This window comes from Staurois parvus, unplaced genomic scaffold (genome assembly GCF_062004578.1).
Source record: "Staurois parvus isolate SC_StPar_1 unplaced genomic scaffold, SC_StPar_1.0 ptg000090l, whole genome shotgun sequence".
NCBI classification, from domain to species: domain Eukaryota; kingdom Metazoa; phylum Chordata; class Amphibia; order Anura; family Ranidae; genus Staurois; species Staurois parvus.
In genome coordinates, this window is record NW_028317886.1 from 11,730,020 (window position 1) to 11,754,845 (window position 24,826).

The following is a 24,826-nucleotide window of genomic DNA, read 5'->3' on the forward strand; positions in this document are numbered from 1 at the left end:
ACATGTGGTGTCACCCCTCCAGAGGTGGGTGACAGTTCCTGTTTATGGAGAGATCTGGGGTCTATTAGACCCCAAATCTCTCCTCTGGCCTCCCAATGCATGCGATCAGACACAGATCATTCTGATCACTTGCATTGTGACTGCATGGTAGAGCCTGGTAAAGGCGTCGGTGGCAGAAGGGAGAGGGACGCCCTTCCGCCACCTGTAAAAGTAACCCAGTGGCTTGTTAGTCCCAGATTACTTTTATCTTGTGCAAAATGAGAGAGAGAGCGAGAGGGGGAGAGAGAGAGAGAAGAGAGAGAGGGAAAGAGATGAGAGAGAGGGGGTGAGAAGAGAGAGGGGGGGGAGAAGAGAGAGAGAGGAGAAGAGGAAGAGAGAGGGAGAAGAGAGAGAGGGGGAGGAGGGAGAGAGTGAGGGAGGGAGAAGAGAGAGAGGGGGGGTAGAGAAGAGAGAGAGAAGGGAGGAGAAGAGAGAGGGAGGAGAAGAAAGAAAGGGAGGGGGGGGAGAGAGAGAGAGAGAGAGAGAGAGAGGGAGAGGGAGATGGGGGAGAGAGAGATGGGGGGCGAAGAGAGAGAGGGGGGAGAAGAGGCAGAGAAAGAGGGAGGAGAAGAGAGAGAGGGAGGAGGAGAGAGAGAGGGAGGAGGAGAGAGAGAGAGGAAGGAGGAGAGAGGGAAGAGAGAGGGGGGGGAAGAAGAGAGGGGGGGGAGAGAGAGAGGGGGGAGAAGAGAGAGGGGGGAGAAGACAGAGAGAGATAGGAGGGAAGAAGAGAGAGGGGGGGGAAGAGAGAGAGGGGGGGTGAAGAGGGGGGGAGAGAGGGAGAGAGGAGGGAAGAAGAGAGAGAGAGGAGGGAAGAAGAGAGGGGAGGGAAGAAGAGAGAGAGGAGGGAAGAAGAGAGGGGAGGGAAGAAGAGAGAGAGGGGGGAAGAGAGAGAGGGGGAAGAAGAGAGGGGGGGGAGAGGGGGAAGAAGAGAGAGAGAGGGGGGAAGAAGAGGGGGTAGAAGAGAGAGGAGTGAAGAAGAGAGAGGGGGGGAGAAGAGAGAGGGGGAAGGAGAGGGGGGGAAGAAGAGAGAGAGAGAGAGAGACTCTATTTGACAAGTAAAGGAGCACTTATCTGGGGTCCGTGATGTCTGTGACTGCACTGATACTTGACATGCAGTGATGGTCTCCTCTCCTGCACCCCCTCTTCATGGTCAGCTGACCTCTAGGCTCCGCCCTCTGGCCCTATGCAGTGAATGGAATAGACGGCCGGCTGGCTACAGAGAGGCCAGGTAGGCGGAGCATAGCTGCGATGGTCAGTCCGGACCTGGGCTTCCTGCCGGATCTTGACAAAGTCAGTGGGTGCAGCAGGGAATCAGTGCTCTGGGAAGGCACAGAGACGGAAAGACAGCCGGCTAGCCATTAATTCAGGATGGCATAAGCCAAGCCCACCTTCCCTGCTCAAGACTTGCTGAGCCCACCCCCCTGCATAAACCCTGCCTACCGCCTGAGCCTGCCTCCTGCCCCAGCCATGCCATGCTCCACCGACCTGCCAAGCCCTGGTCCCTTGTCCTTTCTGCCTGGGGACAGATACGCCCCTGGGTGTCACCCCGTGCGATTGGTGTCACCCGGTGCGGATCGCACCCCCCGCACACACCTAGGGACGCCACTGCACAGACTTTCAGCTCTCCCTAAACTACCCCAACACACATCCTTTAGATTGTAAGCTCCACAAGCGGACCTTCTATTCCTTCTGTACAAATGTATTGTAAATGTACTGTCTCCCTTATATTGTAAAGCACTGAGCAAACTGTTGGTGCTATATAAACCCTGTATAATAATAACTAAAAAATGGCTGCTGGAAACCCTGTCTTTTATAGTAAAAAGATTGGCACAGGACACGACTGGCCCACGACTGGCCCTTTTAAGCCTATTAAACTAAGTTCAATGGTCAGACAGACAGAGCATTCTTGATATAAAGAGTTTGGTTTGCTAAGGGCTTAAATAGCTTGGACTGCTGAAATCAAACACTGGGTTTCCCTCAAACCCTTCTTAGTGCTAAACTCAAACTTATTCCCCAGTTATGTCCATGTTCATGTCTACTTGAGACTTTTTGGTGCTCCTGTACTCCAGCACCTCTTGAATAACCCTACAGTTATTTATTTTATACTGACATTTATATAGCACTGACAATTCTATGTTGTGCATTAAATACCATACATTTATATCAGTGATGGCCACAGTAGGTGAGCAGACACAAGAACGCAAGCACAAAGGCCTCCCCATTAGAGTCTCAGAGAGAGCTTAGGAAATGCTAGGTGGGTTAATTGTCCAACATATCAGTTTTGAATGGACTGACCCTTTAACCACTTCCTGTCCGGACACTTTTACCCCCTTCCTGTCCAGGGCAATTTTCAGCTTTCAGCGCTATCACACTTTGAATGACAATTGCGCGGTCATGCAATACTGTACCCATATGAATTTTTTACCATTTTTTTGAGACAGATAAAGCTTTATTTTGGTGGTATTTATTCACCGCTGGGATTTTAATTTTTTTTACTATGTAAATGAAAAAGTCCAAAAATTTTGAAAAAAAGTGTTTTTTTAAATAAAATTTTGCAAATAAATAATATTTCATCCTAAATCTTGGCCAAAATTTATTCCGTTATTTTTTTAGTAAAAAAAAAAATCCAAATTAGTTTATAACCAAAAATTATAATTTTTAAACATTTTTTTTTAGATTTTTATTTTATTTTTTTTATATTATTATTTTTTTATTTATTTATTATTTTTTTTTACATACTGTCACCCTAGCAGTACAGTGTCACCATGGTGACACTGTACTACTTGTGGGGGGTGATGAAGATTTTTTTTTTTTTTTTACACTGATTTTTTACACTGACCCATATAGGATGTAAAAGCAATCATTTCTCTTTCTCTCTGTCTGCATTCTTGCAGTCATTGAGAAATACTGAGTGAGCTGTGATTGGTCACAGCTTGTCACATGGTACAAGGGTGTTGTGAATAGCCTTGTACCATGTGACCTCTGTGGTCATTCACAGATTTCACACGTAGTAAGCAATGATGTCACAAGTGACATCTTGCTTACTACTTTGCATGTGATCACTGATTCGCCAATCAGTGATCACATGACCGGGACCTCGTACAGAGGTCCCGTCCGACGATCGGTGTTTCACTGTGTCCGGAGGACACAGCGGACACCGGATCGTGGTGGTGCGCGCTCCTAGGGAGCGCGCACAGCTAGAAAAGGCGGGTGCCGTTTAGGAACGGCAACCCGCCCCTGGACTGCCACTGCCCTGCCGTTTATAAACAGCAGGCGGACGGCAAGAGGTTAAACAAGGTTCAATGCAAAGCTGGGTATACACATAGGAGTGTTGTGGATGCAGCGATCTCCCCCGCCACGCTATTGTATTCTGACAGTGGGAACTCAAACCCCCTCCCCCCCACCCACATACAGATCAGTGCTGTGCTAATCGAAAGCTGGTTTTCCAGCACAGTTTAACAGAAGCTGAACTTCCCAAATTTTGGTAAATGTGTACCCGGCTTAAGGCACAGCTCGCTCTAGTGATTGATCTGAAAATTAATTTATTTAGCAATAGAAATAACATAATTATGGTTAAGAAAGCACCTAAAAAGGGACAGTCACGTCAAGACATGGGGTAGATTTATTAAAGCCGGTTCACTCAGAATGTGGTGCACCTGTGCATAGTAGCCAATCAGCTTCTAACCTCAGCTTCTTCAGCTAAGCTTAAGGCTCCATGTACACCGGACACTTCTGAATGATGGAAACTCACTGCTGGAAAACGTAGGTTAAAAATCATCTGTTTAGCTGCGTTTGCATCCCGTGTTTATGCGCATTTATGCGCGTTTATTAGGGTTTGCGTTTAGAAGCATTTTTTAAAGATAACCTCAGGAGATCTTCCAAAATGCCCAGAATGCACTAAAAAACAGTAAAAAACTAACTATTTCAGACATTTTAAGAGAAATAGAGAGAGCAGAAGCAGATAGAGCAGTATTTGTTGAGATTAGCTGTCTTTTTTTTGTGGTGTTTGGATGTGTTCCAGCTCATTTCTGTGCAGAAATTATTGCAGCAGTGTCTTACATATTTTCTTACATGCAAAACCTCAAAGTATGGTGTACCAGGTCCATTTGAGTACCGGGAAAATGCTTTGCATGCATTTTTCATGATGAAAAAAGGTCCGGGACAGCATCTGGAAATGGAAGAGTTAAAAAAATGTTTCAAACGTGAATGTTTCTAAACATGGTTAGCTGCGTTTAGCTGCGTTTACAAGCGTCTGAAACGCTGATAAAATCTGCTGCTGAGCGCAAGTTTTCTGCACTAAAAAAAAACAACTGTAAACTCAAGTGCCTGTAAACAACTGTACATGATGATGTGTACATGGACACAAAGGAAAACATTAGGGAGAGTTCAGGGGCTGCTAAAAAAAATCGCAGAACAGCTCCTGAACATCAGTTTATCAGCTGCAGTGTACATGAGCCCTTAGCAATAAAACCTGGAAGCTGATTGGTTTCCATGCAGAAATGCACAGGATTCTAAGTGAACCAGCTTTAGTAAATAAACTCCCGTTTTAGCAAAATTACACTTTATGTTCCCGTTAAGGTTTGCATAGCATAAAACTCTACTACTGTAGAGTACCCTATGGTAAGTGGTATCCCTTATCAATAAATATCAATACAGATAAGCAAATATTTTCTATTGGCTACAATTTCATTCATGTGTTTAAATTAGTTACTGGTAAATAAATAATCCAAACAATTTATTGTACTAGTATGTTGTAGTAATTAGATAACTTTTAACATTATGATATAATATATATTAAATATGATATACTATATCTGTTATCCTTATTATGTTGTTTCTCTGCCACTTATTATTTTTAAATATGCCTCACAAATAAAATAGATGTAGATTTCCCCCATATTTGGTGGTAGCCTAGCAAAGTTTTTAGATTAGTTCTACTAATTTTCACTGAACGTTTCATTATTAATTTACCCTGAAGGAACATACAGCACATTTTCAGTGAGCACACATTTTATTTTTTCTTTACAGTATTTATCAAAATCTAAATACACAGTATTGTATTTATACTTACCTAAAAAAAAAAAAAATAATAATAAACCACTATACAGGTGAAACTCGAAAAATTTGAATATCGTGCAAAAGTTCATTTATTTCAGTAATGCAACTTAAAAGGTGAAACTAATATATGAGATAGACTCATTACATGCAAAGCAAGATAGTTCAAGCCATGATTTGTCATAATTGTGATGATTATGGCTTACAGCTTTTGAAAACCCCAAATCCACAATCTCAGAAAATTAGAATATTACATGCAATCAATAAAACAAGGATTGTACATAGAACAATATCGGACCTCTGAAAAGTATAAGCATGCATATGTACTCAGTACTTGGTTTGGGCCCCTGTTGCAGCAATTACTGCCTCAATGCGGTGTGGCATGGAAGCTATCTGCCTGTGGCACTGCTGAGGTGTTGTGGAAGACCAGGATGCTTCAATAGCGGCCTTCAGCTCTTCTGCATTGTTCGGTCTCATGTCTCTCATCTTTCTCTTGGCAATGCCCCATAGATTCTCTATGGGGTTCAGGTCAGGCGAGTTTGTTGGCCAATCAAGCACAGTAATCCCACGGTCATTGAACCAGGTTTTGGTGCTTTTGGCAGTGTGGGCAGGTGCCAAGTCCTGCTGGAAAATGAAGTCAGCATCCCCATAAAGCTCGTTTGTGGAAGGAAGCATGAAGTGCTCCAAAATCTCTTGGTAGAAGGCTGCGTTGTCCCTGGACTTAATGAAGCACAGTGGACCAACACCAGCAGATGACATGGCTCCCCAAATGAACACAGACTGTGGAAACTTCACACTGGACTTCAAGCATCTTGCAGTGTGTGCCTCTCCATTCTTTCTCCATACTCTGGGTTCTTGGTTTCCAAATGAGATGCAAAAGTTGCTCTCATCAGAAAAGAGGACTTTGGACCACTGAGCAACAGACCAGGTCTGTTTTTCTTTAGCCCAGGTAAGTCGCTTCTGATGTTTGTTGTTCAGGAGCGGCTTGACAAGAGGAATACGACATTTGAAGCCCATGTCCAGGATCCGTCTGTCTGTGGTGGCTCTTGATGCACCGACTCCAGCCTCAGTCCACTCCTGGTGAAAGTCCCCAACACTTTTGAATGGCCTTTTCCTGACAATCCTCTCCAGGCTGCGGTCATCCCTGCTGCTTGTGTACCTTTTTCTTCCACACTTTTCCCTTCCACATAACTTTCTATTAATGTGCTTTGATACAGCACTTTGGGAACATCCAACTTCTTTTGCAATTACCTTTTGAGGCTTTCCCTCCTTATGGAGGGTGTAAATGATGGTTTTCTGCACAACTGTCAGGTCAGCAGTCTTCCCCATGATTGTAATTCATACTGAACCAGACTGAGAGACCATTTAAAGGCTCAGGAACCCTTTGCAGGTGTTATGGCTTAATTACCTGATTAGAGTGGGACACTTTGAGCCTAGAATATTGCACCTTTCACAATATTCTAATTTTCTTAGATTGTGGATTTGGGGTTTTCATGAGCTGTAAGCCATAATCATTACAATTATGACAAATCACTGCTTGAACTATCTTGCTTTGCATGTAATGAGTCTATCTCATATATTAGTTTCACCTTTTAAGTTGCATTACTGAAATAAATGAACTTTTGCACGATATTCTAATTTTTTGAGTTTCACCTGTATACTGTACTAGTATAACAGTATTTATCATAATATAAATGCACAGTATTGTATTTATACTTACCTAAATAAATAAATACTGTATACTAAAAAAAAATTGTAAAAAAAAAAAATATATATTTTTTTTTTACAAATTCTGTGCTTAGTGTTGACTATAATAAATGAATAAATAATAATCCACTATATACTGTACTAGTGTAACAATGTCCTTTATTAGGGTATTTCGTGCCCATGGCTGTAAATGGTAACCATGGTCCAGAAGGACAATCAAGGACCAATCAAAATATTTCCTGATTGTGTGATAACTCTGTTAACTTTAAAATAGTGATCACATGCAGAGTGGAGACTCTACTGACAAAAATAGAAACCTGACTATTTAGACTGCAGTGTTATCTGTTAGTTCAACTACTTTTTCTTTTACATTTTTTATACATTTTGAGCCTATATGTAATTTTCTGTTTTTAAATATGTATAACAACGATTTAAGTATGCAAATTAGTCAAAGAGTTAAATGTATCATATGCACAGTACATGTAGTGATCAAATATGGCTGCCCAATATTCATGCAAAATTGACTATACCCAGAAATATGTTTTTTATATATATATATATATATATATTGTATATATATTGTATATATATATATATTTATATTTATATATATATACTGTAAATATACACTATATTGCCAAAAGTATTGGGACACCCCTCCAAATCATTGGATTCAGGTGTTCCAATCACCTCCATGTTCACAGGTGTATAAAATCAAGCACCTAGGAATGCAGACAGCTTCTACAAATTTTTGTGAAAGAATGAGTCGCTCTCAGGGACTCAGTGAATTCAAGCATGGTACCATGATAGGTTATCACCAAGGGCAGACTGACAACTCATGGGGCCCCCGGCAATAGGGGATCATGGGGCCCCTGTGTTCTTGCCCACACTCAAAGCACACCCAAAAAAGCCTATAAAAGGTACCAGGGGCATTTCATGGGGCCTCCTACTACCCCGGGCCCTCGAGCAGTGCCTGAATACTCGAATGGTCAGTCCGCCCCTGGTTATCACCTGTGATAAGTCTATCTGTGAAATTTCCTTGCTACTAAATATTATTCGGTCAACTGTTAGTGGTACTATAACAAAGTGGAAGCAACTGGGAGCAACAGCAACTCAGCCATGAAGTGGTAGTCCACGTAAAATGACAGAGCGGGGTCAGCACATGCTGTAACGCACAGTGTGCAGAAGTTGCCAACTGTCTGCATCAGTATATAGCTAAAGACCTCCAAACTTCATGTGGCCTTCAGATTAGTACAACAACAGTGTGTAGAGAACTTCATGGAATGGGTTTCCATGGCCGAGCAACTGCATCCAAGCCTTACATCACCAAGGGCAACGCAAAGTGTCTGATGCAGTGGTGTCAAGCATTCCGCCACTGGACTCTAGAGCAGTGGAGGCGTGTTCTCTGGAGTGACGAATCGCGTTTCTCTGTCTGGCAATCTGATGGACGTATCTGGGTTTGGCGGTTGCCAGGAGAATGATACTTGCCTGATTGCATTGTGCTAAGTGTAAAGTTTGGTGGAGGGAGAATTATGGTGTGGGGTTGTTTTTCAGGGGCTGGGTTTCTCCGTTTAGTTCCAGTCATGGGAACTCTTAAGGCATCAGCATACCAAGACATTTTTGACAATTTCATGCTCACAACTTTGTGGGAGCAGTTTGAGGATGGCCCCTTCCTGTCCACAAAGCAAGGTCCATAAAGACATAGATGAGCGAGTCTGGGGTGGAGGAACTTGATTGGCCTACACAGAGTCCTGACCTCAACCAGATAGAACACCTTTGGGAAGAATTAGAGTGGAGTCTGAGAGCCAGGCCTTCTCGTCCGACATCAGTGCCTGACCTCACGTATTGTCTTCTGGAAAAATGGTCAAACATTCCCATAGACACACTCCTAAACCTCGTGGACGGCCTTCCCAGAAGAGTTGAAGCTGTTATAGCTGCAAAGGGTTGGTCAACTCTGTATTGCACCCTATGGATCAAGACTGGGATACCATTAAAGTTCATGATCGTGTAAAGGGAGGCGTCCCAATACTTTTGGCAATATAGTGTGTGTGTGTGTGTATATATATATATATATATACTTTCTTATTTTGTCACATTTATTTTCCACCAAACGTTTCAATATTTTGATCCACTTTGCCAATGTAAGTTTCCATTCCCAACTTAAAGTGATTCTAAAGGCTGAAAATGTGCACAAGAGCTTCAGTTCTCTTGGGACTATCCCTCCTCATTGGCTGAGACAGCAGGGGGAGCTGTTGGCTCCCTCTGCTGCCAATCACAGCCAGTGAGCCAATGAGGAGAGAGAGGGGGTGGGGCACAGCTGTGGCTCTGTGTGTGAATAGACAAGCAGAGCAGTGGCTCGAGAGAGAGTCTGCATGGGTGTGGCCCCATAGCAAGCTGCTTGCTCAGGGGGGACTTGCTCAGAGGGAGGGGCCAGGATCGCTGGCTGGTGACCCAACAAGAGGAGGTTTTGGGCTGCTCTGTGCAAAGCCACTGCACAGAGCAGGTAAGTGTAACATTTTTGTTATTTAAAAACAAATTGCATTTAATATCACTTAAAGTGTTATTAAAAAATGTTTTAAATAACAAATATGTCTATACTTACCTGCTCTCTGCAATGCTTTTGCACAGAGCAGTCCCGATCCTTTTCTTCTGGGGTCCCTCACTGGCACTCCAGGCCCCTCCTCTTCGGCATATGCATAGAATACATTAAGGTGAAAAACCTTAAAGTGTTACTAAACCCACAACAGTAAAATCAGTCTGTAAATGCAGCGAAGCATGCTTGTTATACTCACTGTGGAACCTAAGGGGTTAATCCTCTGCATTGTGGAAAAAGGCTGATTGATCCTGTCTTCTCTGATTCTCCCCTTCTTCTACTGTCCCCAATCCATCAGCTGATAGTTCAGAGCTCTAGGAGTCACTCTGCACACGTTCAGTTTGGTGTGTAATGTTAGAAGTTTTTTCTCTTTGGGAGGAGGGTGCATGTGATCAGCACAGGGCCAATCAGCGCTCATTGGACAGTCAGAGGAGAATGAACACTCGTCCTACAAACTGGATCTGGACACTGATAGAAGTCACAAGTCACATATAATGCTTCTGAGAAAAGATATTTAGCAGTTTATATTTACTAAAATAATTGCATTTCCATGTTGTGTGTACTGTGGGAGACCAGATATAGTGAATGCAGGGTCCTGGATTTAGTAATATTTTAAGGCTTTAGAATTACTTAAAAAAAAAAGGAAAAACAATTGACATCAACATAAGGGTGAGATTGGCAAAGTACAAAACAATGATTTCACTAGTCTTTATAAGTAGTCTAAAAACTAATTTGAGATTTTTTCTTATTTCAGCCATCTGTCATAAAATGCATTCTTTTCTTAGAAAGCACTCTGCTCCATGCATAGAAGAACGAAGGAAATATAACCGTGACTTTGCCGTTTCCACCTCATTTCATGGAGTACATCACCTTGTACATGGCAACAACACTGGAACACGGGACCAAATCCGCAGAGTTCTCTGGCTTGTTGTTGTACTGGTCTTTGTCTTTGTAGCATTTTCACAAGTCTGCTCACGCATTGTAAATTATTTCACTTGGCCAACAACGACATCAGTAACCGTGCAGTATGTTGGAAAGATTGAGTTCCCCTCTATCACATTTTGTAATTTGAACAGGTATATATGTGTTATTTGTTTTAATGACCTGTAACACAAGGCTTGATTTGAAAGGGTCTAATAACATTGTACACCAATTTGATATTTTACCTAAAGCATATTTGGTAAATTTGTTTATCAGGGTAACGTTTCAGTCTGCCAATTATAACCATTTTCCAACCATTTAAACTGCTGTATTTAATAGATTTATAATCTGGCATGTACGAATGTTGAGAAAAAACATTTGCATAGTTAATATGGTACTCTATTATTTTTTTTTTTACCAAAAATACAGCATTTGTCCTAAATATACAGCACTTTTAAAGACCAGGATACCATTTTACTAATAGTTTGGTTGCCTGCTCTGTAGTTTAAATAAGGTGCAGAAACCAATGAAGTACAAGCTCTCAAATATTATGTATGAGAAGATGACATAAACATTTCAGAAAACCACTTCTTTATAAAAAAAAGACCACTTATTGTTTTTTGTTCCCAAAAGCTTAGGAAAATAACATGTATTAGATTGTTCTATGCAATAATTTGTTTTCAATTCACTCTGTCTAAGGCTAGGTTCACATCTGTGTGGGTGGTGCCACTGCGGATCCACATGAAAATCCGTGCAGCTGCACCACCCGCACAGAGAAATGCGGACCCACGGGCGAGTGCCATTAGTTCTAATGGCACGTCACCCGCACTCGAAAACGCAACTGTACTGGGAACCGAGGTTCCCATGTGGGCTGCGTTTTACAAAGAAGTGCAGGGACTTCTTCCCTGCGTGTCCCAGGGCAAGGGAGTCCATGACACAAAAAAGCCCAATTACCATATGCCTGACAACACCTTGGCATGCCTAACCAGGCCTTTTTGTGTCATTGATGCAGTAAAGGCTTCTTTTTGGCCCCTCGACCATGCAGCTCATTTTTGTTCAGGTGTCATCATATTGTGCTCTTTCAAAACAACCACACTGTCTTTTTCCAGAGCAGCCTGTATTTTTCTTGCGGTTACCTATGGGTTTACCTTTGTATCCCGAACAATTCTGGCAGTTGTGGCTGCAATCTTTCTTGGTCTACCTGACCTTGGCTTGGTATCAAGAGATCCCCGAACTTTCCACTTCTTAATAGGCGATTTAACAGTACTGATTGGCATATTCAAGGCTTTGGACATCTTTTTATGTCCTTATCCATCTTTATAATGTTCCATTACCTTGTTACGCAGGACTTTTGACAGTTCTTTTCTGATCCCCATGGCTCAGTATCTAACCTAGTCAGTTCTTCCACGTAAGAGCTAACAAACGCATTGACTATTTATACACTGACACTAATTTCAATTTAAAAACCCACAGATGTGAGAAATTAACCTCTAATTGGCATTTTAACCTGTGTGTGTCACCTTGTGTGTCTGTACCAAGGCCAAACATTCCAGGGTATGTAAACTTTTGATCCGGGCCATTTGGGTGATTTCTGTTATCATTATGATTTAAAAAGGAGCCAAACAAAAATTTGATAATTAGTGGCTTCATATGTCCACCATCCTTCGATAAAACAGCATTTTTTGGCATGATCAGTCATATTTTCAATATCAATGCCAACATTTCACAATTTCTGCCAGGTTATGCAAACTTTTGAGCACAACTGTATGTGAAGCAGGGCTAAGTATGACGAAGGTAGCTAACTGGTACAGTACAAAATAGTTGCTCTAGAGGAGCAAACAATATAAATCCGGCCCTGAGTAATCTATAAAACTGGGCACAAGATCAGGGGACTGTTGCTTGAAGCAACAACATAGGTAATACATTCATATTCTCTCCTTTACTAGGGATCATAACAACTTAAATCTGATATGTATGGTTAGTGACATTTCTTTTTACACACACCTATAATGCATGTTATATTCATTGATTTATAACTTTCTTTAGAAATCAGTTTACTTTAATGTGAGTTCTGTGTAATGCATTGGGGTTATCTTGTTAAAACTGGAGAGTGCAAAATCTAGTGCCGAGAGTGGAAAACTGGAGAGTGCAGTCTGGTGTATGGCAGCCAATTGGCTTCTAAGGTCAGCTTGTACAATTAAATTTTGACAAAAAAACTTGGAAGCTGATTGGTTTCTATGCAGAGCTGCACCAGATTTTGCACTTTCCAGTTTTAGTAAATTGACCCCATTGCTTTTGCAATGCACACAGACTACCTCAGAGTCAGAAGAAGGGCAGTAGGAGCATTGCTCTCCAGAGGATTTACCCCCTTCCTGGCCAAGTCATTTTTGCGACACAGCGCTGCATTACTTTAACTGAAATTTTGCAGTCATGCTGCACTCAAATTAAATTTATGTGCTTTTTCCCACAAATGGAGCTTTCTTTTGGTGGTATTTGATCACCTGTGTGTTTTTTTTTTTTTTTGCTATAAACAAAAAAAGACCGACCATTTTAAAAAAAAAATAATTTTTGACTTTTAATATAAAACATGTCCAGAAAAAAATTTAGGCATTCATAAATTTAGGCCAAAATGTATTCTGCTACATGTCTTTGCTAAAAAAAATCCCAATATGTGTAAATTAATTGGTTTACATGAAAGTTATAGCATCTACAAATGGCGGTATATATACCGGAATTTTATTTTATATACTTTTTATACTAGTAATGGCGGTGACCAGCAACTTATAGTGGCAGAGGGTATTCTAACACTGGTGGAAACTAACTGTCACTGACATCCCCAGTGACACTAATACAGTGATCAGTGCTAATAAAAAGTAGTGGCGATCAAAGATTTAACTGTGTGCTGTGTGTGTTTTACTGTGTGCTGTGCTTTACTGTGTAAGCATGCTGCTTCGTATTGCTCTGCTATCTGTATTGTTTACATACAGACCTCTCCCCCATCAGTGATACTCAGTGATTGCTGGGTGCCAGCGGGAAATCACCAGCCCTGGCCAGTGATTCCCCGCCGGCACTCAGTGATCGCTGGCAGGGAATCACGTATATACTGTATATGTGATATTGACCATTGGTGATTTCAGTTGATGATCACTGGGTCTTGACTGAAATTGCCAATAGCGGGCGCGCCCCCTACCCGTAAATACTAAATCACGTATATACACGTGATTTTGCACAGCCCTGCCGTCCTGTAGCAGTAGTTCTGTTATAGAGCTGTCAGGAAGTGGTTAATAAAGCCTTTGCTGTATAACATGCTTTCTCATGTTCCTATATTACCAAACACATTAAAATTCCAAAGAAAAGTTTTAAACTGATTGATGGATGTGAGAAAAATAGAATGGTTGAAAACAAGTTTTCTGTAAGAAGTAATAAAGATGGAATTGCAGCATTACGAACAGGCAGATTTCAGGATCCCTAGATTACAGGAAAATGGAGAGTTGGTTGGGTGGGCTGCTGCCTTATGACAATGTCTGAAAGGAAACATAAAGTAGGAATAAATGTAAAAGAACGGTGGAGAAGTGACAACATAGTACGTACATTCAGCTGAAAAGGGTTACATGAAAGTGAACATATTATTATACTCTGTGTAAAGAAAACACAGCTTTACTTTAAGTAATATATAAAGCAGCTTCCGTAAAGCAATTCTATTTTAATTTCAAAGGAATTTGTTTGCCTGCAATACAATAACTGTCTTTCATCTATTAATAATTGTAGGTTCCAAACTTCTGCAGTGAACAATCTAAGCATTGCATTTTTCATGTGGAACATTGTATCTACAGTACTAAATTTTTCAAATGCAGGAAAGGATTCAAAGGATATACAAGAAATAAATGAATTTCTGCAACTCAACCAAAATTTCAGCATCAAAGACTTTACTAAAAATTATGGATTTTATCTCAATAACAGTACACTGTTAAAATGTGACTTTTTTGGCAGTCCATGTTATCCAGAGGTAAGACAATGTTTTCCTGTACAAAGAGCAAGAATCAACAAAACAGTTCACAAATGGGTTCTTTGTTGTAATTAGCATTACAATACTTGCAGGTTTTAAAGCATTAAAGTGTTACTGAACCCACAACAGTAAAATCAGTCTGTATATGCAGTAAAGCATGCTTGTTATACTCACTGTGGACCTAAGGGCTTAATCCTCCACATTGTGTAAAAAGGATGGTTGATCCTGTCTTCTCTGATCCTCCCCTTCTTCCAATGTCTCCTAAATATCTCCTGATAGAACACAGGCTCAGGAGGAAAACTGCACATGCTCAGTTTGGTGTGTATTGCTAAAGAGATTTTTTTTTTTTTCTTGGGAGAGTGCATGTGATCAACACAGGGCCAATCAGCTCTCTCCAGACAGGGGTCAGGGGTTCTGTATCCTCCTTCAAGACAATGAAAACTCCTCCTACAAGCTATAACCAGTGATTTGCTGGACACAAATAGAAGTTACAAGCCTGCTTTAACTGCTGATGAGAAAAGGTATTTAGCAATTTATATTTACTAACATAATTGCATTTCCATGTTATTATGTGGAAAACCAGATATAGTGAATGCAGGGTCCTGGGTTTAGAAACACTTTAAATACAGTATACGCCTGTACCTGCATGCCATATTATATTTTGGAGAAAGATGTGCTCTCTCTCTGCCAGCACCCGAATACAGAGTGTAAACCTGGGAGACTGATACTGCAGGCTTAGAATGTCACTGATCTGCTCTAACGGTTGATGAGAAAAGGTATTTAGCAGTTAATATTTACTAAAGTAATTGCATGGACAAGGGATTATTGGAATCTGGACGCCCCTATTGTTACCCAGATACTCCCCCCCCTCCTGAATTAAAAAGAAACCCCACAAAAACAGTTTTTGAAAAGTCTTTCAATAAAAAAAAACTCCACAAATGTCCAACAATGTACATCCATCATCAATCACATCGCTGAGGGATGTGGATTTACATCCCACAGAATGACAGGTCCAGTGGATGATGCTTGTTCTTTACAAGGGGGCGAGGATCTTTGGTACTGTCATTGACCCTATATGGACATGCTAATACTTGGCCAATGACATCATGGGTCCCGGTGATGTCACTACTAAAATATGGTCATGAACAGGTACATATATGGTTAATAATGTCATGCGGGAGGCCCTGCCCCTTTGTATATAACAGCTGTCATCTCCTCAACCTAAATTTGGTGGAAGAAAAGCAAATAAATCTGTCTTGGTGGTGGCACTTTTTTTTTCTTGAGGTGGGCATCATGAATGACGTGGATCTACACTGCTGGATGACGTGATTGGCAATGGAATTACATTACATCATAAGAGGTCTTACTAAAGGACATGCCAAAAACTGTGTTTGCATTTTGTTACTGTTTACATTCTTTTTGTGAATTCCACTCTTTCACATGGGGGTGCATTATCTATCTTCATATCCCAGAACCACAGGGCCAGGGTTGTGGGGAAGATTCCCTTGTCCTCCTACCACCCCTCCAAAATTGAAGGCATGTAACCTGGTATGGTTCAGGAAGAGGGACACATTCTCGTTTCCACCCTTTTGTGGCCAGCCAGTCTGGGGGACCTCACACAGGTTTTTTAATTTTTGCGTGAAGTCTCCCTTAAAATACATGTACCAGATGTATGCATTTTTGGGGGACTGTACTCTTTTTTTTTTTTTAATTATGATGAAAGCATGTCATTAGAGGCCAATCAGGTTTCATATATCCACATTTACATTGTGCCAAGCTGGCCTAATATGCAGAATATATTTTTGCTTGAGTTCCGCTTTAACTGAAAACAATGCCTGTTCATGCTATTTAGGCACAGTTGACAATTCTTTTTCGAAGGACACTTCCATTTTTTAATTGTCAATTTTAATCAGTGTGCCTTATATTTTCATTGTACCACAATTTGTTATAGTGTGAAACACTATTTCTACAAAAAGGATATGTCACAAGCGACTCATATTGTGCTTGTAGTGCATTTCTATATATATGCCTAATATATAGTTTCCTTTATTCCATTATATTTTTTCTGTTTCAGGACTTTGAACATGTTTTTACAGAGTATGGAAACTGCTACACTTTTAATCACAATACACCGGAGTCAAATAAAAGGATTAATACAGTAGGGAAAGGATTAAGTGTGCTTTTTGATATCAAACAGGTAATTATGCTAATTATACGTGAATCATTAAACACTATAATATACTTTCATTGCAAGCACATCTGTTTTCTTATATCCCTGGTGTTAGGTGCTATAATTTATTAACTGGCTTGTTACCCAAATTAAAGGAAACTTTGGGAAATTCACAAAATTCAATAATAAATAATTCCTATGAATATCTACTTTTGTTAGTTACTATACTATGTTTTTGCATGCATTGCTTGGCAGTGAACCGAATCATCCATTACTCTTCTGAGCAGGGGCGGACTGACCATTTGGAAACTCGGGCACTGCCCGAGGGCCCGGGGTCAGTAGGGGGCCCCATGAGATGCCCCTGGTACCTTTTTCATAGGCTTTTTTGAGTTTGGGCAAGGACACAGGGGCCCCATGATCCCCTATTGCCCGGGGGCCCCATGAGTTGTCAGTCTGCCCCTGCTTCTGAGTATGTTTGTGAACGTGCTGTTCTGCTGCTAGCATGACCCTTCACATTCTCAGTTACCCTGCACGGAGTATAATGATTAGTATAGAACAGCCTTCTTCAACCTTTTTTACACCGGATCAGGTCATGGGAAACCTCTGCTAAAACAAATTATTTGGGGTTCAGTGGGAAAAATCCACCTTACATTTCTGGCTAGTGGGAAGAATGTCCCCCTTACAGTGATGGGCAGAATGCCACCCTTAGGCCTAGTTCACACTGGCATTGAAAGCAGGCATTTGAGTGGCATTTTATGCAAATTATACTATGGACAGCACACAGTGCTGTTCACATTATCAAAACATGAAGCGTTAGTGTTGCTTCAAAATTGAAGCCTTATGTGGAGTCTGGAGGAGTTTGAAGCCTTTCAACACCTCCCAGTCAAGTCTATGGTGATGCTCTGCAAACACGTTGGCAGGTGTTTGCCGGGCATTTGCTGTGCAGTTGTGGCTCAATAATCATATTACAGTTTATTATAGGCATTTGTGGTGAGGTTTTAATAAAATGAGGTTTTATAAAATGCATCAAAACTGCTCATAGGGCATTTGGGGAGAAGTTTTAATGCTTGTAAAACTCCAGTCTAACCCCCGTATTAAAGCTCATTAATGCCTGTCTAACGCCCATACTAAAGCTCATTAATGCCTGTCTAACCCCCATACTAAAGCTCATGAATGCCTGTCTAACCCCCATACCAAAGCTCATTAATGCCTGTCTAACGCCCATACTAAAGCTCATTAATGCCTGTCTAACCCTCATACTAAAGCTCATGAATGCCTGTCTAAACCCCATACTAAAGCTCATGAATGCCTGTCTAACCCCCATACCAAAGCTCATTAATGCCTGTCTAACGCCCATACTAAAGCTCATTAATGCCTGTCTAACCCCCATACTAAAGCTCATTAATGCCTGTCTAACCCCCATACTAAAGCTCATTAATGCCTGTCTAACCCCCATACTAAAGCTCATGAATGCCTGTCTAACCCCCATACTAAAGCTCATTAATGCCTGTCTAACCCCCATACTAAAGCTCATGAATGCCTGTCTAACCCCCATACCAAAGCTCATTAATGAATGTCTAACGCCCATACTAAAGCTCATTAATGCCTGTCTAACCCTCATACTAAAGCTCATTAATGCCTGTCTAACCCCATAATAAAGCTCATGAATGCCTGTCGAACCCCCATACTAAAGCTCATTAATGCCTGTCTAACCCCCATACTAAAGCTCATTAATGCCTGTCTAACCCCCATACTAAAGCTCATGAATGCCTGTCTAACCCCCATACTAAAGCTCATTAATGCCTGTCTAACCCCCATACTAAAGCTCATTAATGCCTGTCTAACCCCCATACTAAAGCTCATTAATGCCTGTCTAACCCCCATACTAAAGCTCATGAATGCCTGTCTAACCCCCATACTAAAGCTCATTAATGCCTGTCTAACCCCCATACTAAAGCTCATGAATGCCTGTCTAACCCCCATACCAAAGCTCATTAATGCCTGTCTAACGCCCATACTAAAGCTCATTAATGCCTGTCTAACCCTCATACTAAAGCTCATTAATGCCTGTCTAACCCCATAATAAAGCTCATGAATGCCTGTCTAACCCCCATACTAAAGCTCATTAATGCCTGTCTAACCCCCATACTAAAGCTCATTAATGCCTGTCTAACCCCCATACTAAAGCTCATGAATGCCTGTCTAACCCCCATACTAAAGCTCATTAATGCCTGTCTAACCCCCATACTAAAGCTCATGAATGCCAGTCTAACCCCCATACTAAAGCTCATGAATGCCTGTCTAACCCCCATACTAAAGCTCATGAATGCCTGTCTAACCCCCATACTAAAGCTCATGAATGCCTGTCTAACCCCCATACTAAAGCTCATGAATGCCATTCTAACCCCCATACTAAAGCTCATTAATGCCTGTCTAACCCCCATACTAAAGCTCATTAATGCCTGTCTAACCCCCATACTAAAGCTCATTAATGCCTGTCTAACCCCCATACTATAGCTCATTAATGCCTGTCTAACCCCCATACTAAAGCTCATTGATGCCTGTCTAACCCCCATACTAAAGCTCATTGATGCCTGTCTAACGCCCATACTAAAGCTCATGAATGCCTGTCTAACCCCCATACTAAAGCTCATTAATGCCTGCCTAACCGACCATACTAAAGCTCATTGATGCCTGTCTAACGCCCATACTAAAGCTCATTGATGCCTGTCTAACCCCCATACTAAAGCTCATTGATGCCTGTCTAACCCCCATACTAAAGCTCATTGATGCCTGTCTAACCCCCATACTAAAGCTCATTGATGCCTGTTTAACCCCCATACTAAAGCTCATTGATGCCTGTCTAACCCCCATACTAAAGCTCATTGATGCCTGTCTAACGCCCATACTAAAGCTCATTGATGCCTGTCTAACCCCCATACTAAAGCTCATTGATGCCTGTCTAACCCCCATACTAAAGCTCATTGATGCCTGTCTAACCCCCATACTAAAGCTCATTAATGCCTGTCTAACCCCCATACTAAAGCTCAATAATGCCTGTCTAACCCCCATACTAAAGCTCATTAATGCCTGTCTAACCCCCATACTAAAGCTCATTAATGCCTGTCTAACCCCCATACTAAAGCTCATTAATGCCTGTCTAACCCCCATACTAAAGCTCATTAATGCCTGTCTAACCCCCATACTAAAGCTCATTAATGCCTGTCTAACCCCCATACTAAAGCTCATTAATGCCTGTCTAACCCCCATACTAAAGCTCATTAATGCCTGCCTAACGCCCATAGTAATGCTATAGGAGTGTTTGTTAGGAATTAGAAATTTAGTCAAGTGTGAACAAGCCCTTACAGCACCTAAAATGATCATTGAAGTAATTTAGGAAGCTTTGCTAAATGTGGGCCTATGCAGGCATCATAAAATGTGGAGTCAATTAGTCTCAGTTCAAGGAGCCCCTAGTAACCTCTGGAGGAACCCTATGATTCCATGAAGCCCTGATTTAGAGTGGCTTGTGTAGTAGAAGGGAACTGGGAGTGCATTGTGTTTCAAACTCCATCAAAGGGACTTCTGCAATTCACATTTAGACAGCTCATTCACCAATATGACCATGTGGGTGTAAATGGGCTGTATACCAAGACACTAAACTACAGAACAAAGTTGCGAACCAGCCACAAATAAAAGAATAGCATTTATACCCGAATTACATATTTATTCTATAAAATTCATGTCAGACAAGTATAAATAGGTCCCTAAGGTGAGTTGCGAACGTCTTTAAAAAATACATTTGTAAAGTTACATAGAGACTACGACAGCTTATTAACTAAATATCTATCTATCTATCTATCTATCTATCTATCTATCTATCTAGTCATTCTAAATAGGTAATGTCCAGTTAGGAAAGATTACTATGGTGAACACGCAATGATAATGACACTTTCAGGTTTCACCTGTGTTAAATATTACCATTGTAGCAAATCAGTCATCCTGATAATTTTACTAAAATAAACTACATGTAAAGGGATACCACCTAAGCTAACCCAAATGGACCCCAATGAAAGAGTAGTTTTGTGTGAATGTTGCAGATTTAGTTAATACTTGATGTATCGCAGGTTTTGGGATGTACTGTAAGTGACAGAACCATCTATCCAAGAGACAAGAGCACTTAAATACGTTATCAGTTTTGAATGGATGATGCACTAATATTGTGTCAGAGTACATAGCTGTATGTTTCACAACCTTTTAATCTTGGTAACTCCTTTGAATATGCAGCGCTTATCCGTATTTTCAATGAATTTCTTCTTGTATGTTTTTAGGAAAATTTATATCTTTTCCTTTCGCTGTGTTGAGATGACATGTTGGATATACAGTATATGTTTATTACAGTAGTAATAATGGTTCTCTTATACCAGACTGAATTCACAGATGATCCAACACTAGGCTTCGTGGATGCTGGGATAACATTTGTGATACACTCACCAAAGATTCCTCCTCGGTTTAATGGTCTGGGCTTACACAGTCCAGTGGGGATGCATGCACACGCTTCCATCAGGCTCGCCAAGGTACTGTATTTATATGTTTAATAGATAGGCAAATGAAGGTCCAGATGTTGTTGTTGATAGATCATTTCCAATGCAAATATAAAACTCATGCACACCCTTTAGACAGGAAGAGCAAATTAAAGGGTTCTACGTATTTGCACAGAGGTGACTCTCCAATTAAATGTGCATATTTAATATTCTCTCTCAAAGATAGATGACACTGCTGGAACTCAGCAGGTTATAAAGCCAATAAATGTCAGCTTCCCATTATTAGTATAGCTTTGAAGAATATGCTAATGATGCTGGAAAATTTAGACATTTTAAAATAGTGCTTAGTTACCAATTCAATTAAATTTAATGCATTCTTAAGCAGATCAAATAGTTTTTCAACAAGCACAGTTTGTACTGTACTGGTACAAGCTTATGTATAGTCAGAGGACGTTGGGATTTAAATTGTACTGTGTGCAAACACTTATTCAAGTTAATGTAATTTCCAAAGTAGTTTTCATTCTTTTCAAATCTATAGCTTTTATTAACCACTTGCCGACCGCAGATAGCCGAATGACGGCTACATTGTGGCTGGCCAGTTCTGGGAGGGCGTCATATGACGTCCTCCCAGAACGCGCTTTCCTGCGCGCACCCGGGGGCGCGCACCTGGCGATCTCCGTGATCGCTGTGTCCTGCAGACACAACTGATCACGTGATGTGGTAAAAGACCAATCACAGCGGCCTTTTACCACGTGATCAGCCGTGTCCAATGACACGCTGATCACTGGGAAATGCAATTGCCGGTTCTCGGCTGCACTTTCCTCTCGCTGTCAGAGCGTGAGGAAAGTACTGCCAAGAACTGGCAGTTGTCAGAGCAGGAATCAGCTGCCCTGATAATCGGTGCCCAGCAGTGCCACCCACCAGTTCCGCCCACCTGTGCCCAGCAGTGCACCCACCTGTGCCCAGCAGTGAACTCACTTGTGCCTAGCAGTGTGCCCACCTGTGCCCAGCAGTGCACCCTTCTGTGCCCAGCAGTGCACCCACCTGTGCCACCCAGCAGTGCCACCCACCTGTGCTCAGAAGTGCCATCCACCTGTGCCCAGCAGTGCCACCCACCTGTGCCCACCCACCTGTGCCCACCAGTGCCACCCACCAGTGCCCATCAGTGCAGCCCATCAGTGCTGCCAGTCAGTGCCACCAGTCAGTGCCCAGTGGTTGTGCCAGTCAGTGCCCAGCAGTTGCGCAAGTCAATGCCTAGCAGTGCCGCCAGTCAGTGCCCAGCAGTGATGTCAGTCAGTACCACGTATCAGTGCTGTCTATCAGTGCCACCTAACAGTGCCGCCTATCCGTGACACCTCATTAGTGCTGCCTATCAGTGCCGCCTATCCTTGCCACCTCATTAGTGCTGCCTATCAGTGCTGCCTATCAGTGCCCATCAGTGCTGCCTATCAGTGCCCATCAGTGCCGCCTATTAGTGCCCATCAGTGGTGCCTCATCAACACACATCAGTGAAGGAGAAAAATTACCTGTTTGAAAAATTTTATAATAGAAACACAGAAACTTTTTTTTTTCAAATTTTTTGCACTTTTTTTGTTTATAGCGCAAAAAGTAAAGCGCCCAGCGGCGATTAAATACCACCAAAAGAAAGCTCTATTTGTGAGAAAAAAATTATAAAAATGTCATATGGGTACAATCTTGCATGACCGCGCAATTGTCAAAGTGTGACAGCGCTGAAAGCTGAAAATTGGCCTGGTAAAGAAGGGGGTATAAGTGCCCGGTAGGCAAGTGGTTAAATATATTATCTGGTGATCTTGCCATGAAATTCCTTGTTCAGGGCAAGCAACAGTTTGTCCCTGTCTCTTAATTATTCTCCTTTGTGGTTACCCTGTCATACAAGCTTCCAATGCAGACCATATTAGTGATACAGGACACAGTAGCAACGTTGAATCCGATAGGCTGGTTGTATCAAAGTCGATCGATGGATCAACTTGGGTACAATCAGCCTGCCCATACATAGATTGAAATTCGGCTGGTCCCTGCTGCATCTGCTGAATTTTGATCCATGTGCGGCTGGCTTAAGGTCCATTTAAAATGCTTAGTATATTTTTAAAATATTATTAAAGGTCATTGAAAAAGTCTAACTGTTACTTTTCCCCAACAGTTGATCTACAATGAAACCATGTGATCAATGTGACCAATCACAGTGATCACAGTAGTAAACAAAGACTGCATGAATGCAGCCAGATGGTGTAAGCAAACTAATTTTTTTAAACAGTCATCATGATTGTGTAAGCAATCACAGTGAACAAAGAAAAAACTCGATCATCTCACAAGAGCAGTACAGTGCCACTATGGTGACACTGCACTGCTCTGGTGACAGCATGTAAAAAAAAAGTTGTAAATATTTTTTTTTTTACATACTGTCACCAGGCTATACCAGTCACAGTATCCTTGATAACCATCACACCAGTCACAGTGTCCCTAATCACCGCCACACCAGTCACAAAATCTATGATCACCACCACATCAGTCCCAGTGTCCCTAATAAATGCCACACCAGTCCCACTGTCCCTGATGACTGTCACACCAGTCCCAGTGTCCCTGATCACTGCTACATCAGTCTCAGTGTTCCTAATCACCAACACCACACCAATCACAGTGCCACAGCAGTCATCGTGTTATCATAAGAACTTGTTCACATGTGCAATGCTGTTTGGAGAGTGATCATGTTCAAATTAATCTTCCATGTGTGAGAAATAATTTGTTGAGATGACAACTTTTTGAAAACAAATCTTTCATTTCATCATTATTGAAAAAATTGTGACAAAAAAATTACAACTTAAAAAACTCAACATACCCCTTACTAAATACCTTGGACTGTCTACTTTACACAAATTGTTCATTTGGGGGTGTTTGTACTGTTTTGGCATTTTACGGCCTCAAAAAATGAGCAGCCAACATCAAGATTGATCCATTTTCAAATACAGTATATACAATATACCATAGTTTGTAGACTCTATAACTTTAACATAGTCTAAATAACTGTAGCGCTACCCCAGCAGGGGCCACTTGATAATGCTTGTCACCAGTGATTGCCCTGACCTTGCAAGCCTCCTGACACCTCTGACACTCTGGGTTTCAAATATATTTCAACAGCATAGGATAATAATGCAAGAGACACAATTCTTTAGTAACACCTCTGTGTTAGTCTTGTTCCAAAAAAGTAGACCACAAGAATAATGGGTTTAGGATATACAACCCCAGTTAAAACATAAAAATAGAACACTGGCAGAATAGGAATAATCAGTTAGCATTGCTTCAATTATGCAGTCAAAAGTAGTAAGCTTCAACTATTTAAAGGATAAGTTCACCTTTGGGAACATGTTACATGTTTCACCCATTGTTCATTGTATCCCATCCCAGTGGTCAGCCTGGAGCAGACAAGCCCCCCTGGACAACCCACCACTGGGAAGATTAGTGTTCTGCTATTTTTATGCCTCCTGTTGACATGACCCCCGCAGTCTTCACCTTCAACCTCCAGCTGAGAGCAAAAGTCCTATGTTCACTTATAAACAAAAGAAGAAAAAATAATATATATATATATATATATATATATATATATATATGTATTGGGATGCCTGCCTTTACACGCACATGAACTTTAATGGCATCCCAGTTTTAGTCAATATAGGGTTCAACATTGAGTTGGCCCACCCTTTCCAGCTATAACAGCTTCAACTCTTCTGGGAAGGCTGTCCACAAGGTTAAGGAGTGTGTCTATGGGAATGTTAGAC

At 41.4% G+C, this 24,826-nt stretch overlaps 1 protein-coding gene across 1 annotated transcript in view; it reads left to right on the plus strand.

The window, feature by feature from the left end:
* The first annotated feature begins 6,981 nt into the window (after positions 1-6,981).
* Positions 6,982-24,826, plus strand: part of ASIC5 (acid sensing ion channel subunit family member 5) — a 47,176-nt gene continuing 29,331 nt past the window's right edge. The window contains exons 1-5 of the mRNA XM_089670522.1: positions 6,982-6,994; positions 10,149-10,470; positions 14,084-14,321; positions 16,396-16,518; positions 20,916-21,065. Of these exons, the coding sequence (XP_089526648.1) occupies positions 6,982-6,994; positions 10,149-10,470; positions 14,084-14,321; positions 16,396-16,518; positions 20,916-21,065 (846 nt within the window). The remainder of the gene's footprint in view (positions 6,995-10,148; positions 10,471-14,083; positions 14,322-16,395; positions 16,519-20,915; positions 21,066-24,826) is intronic.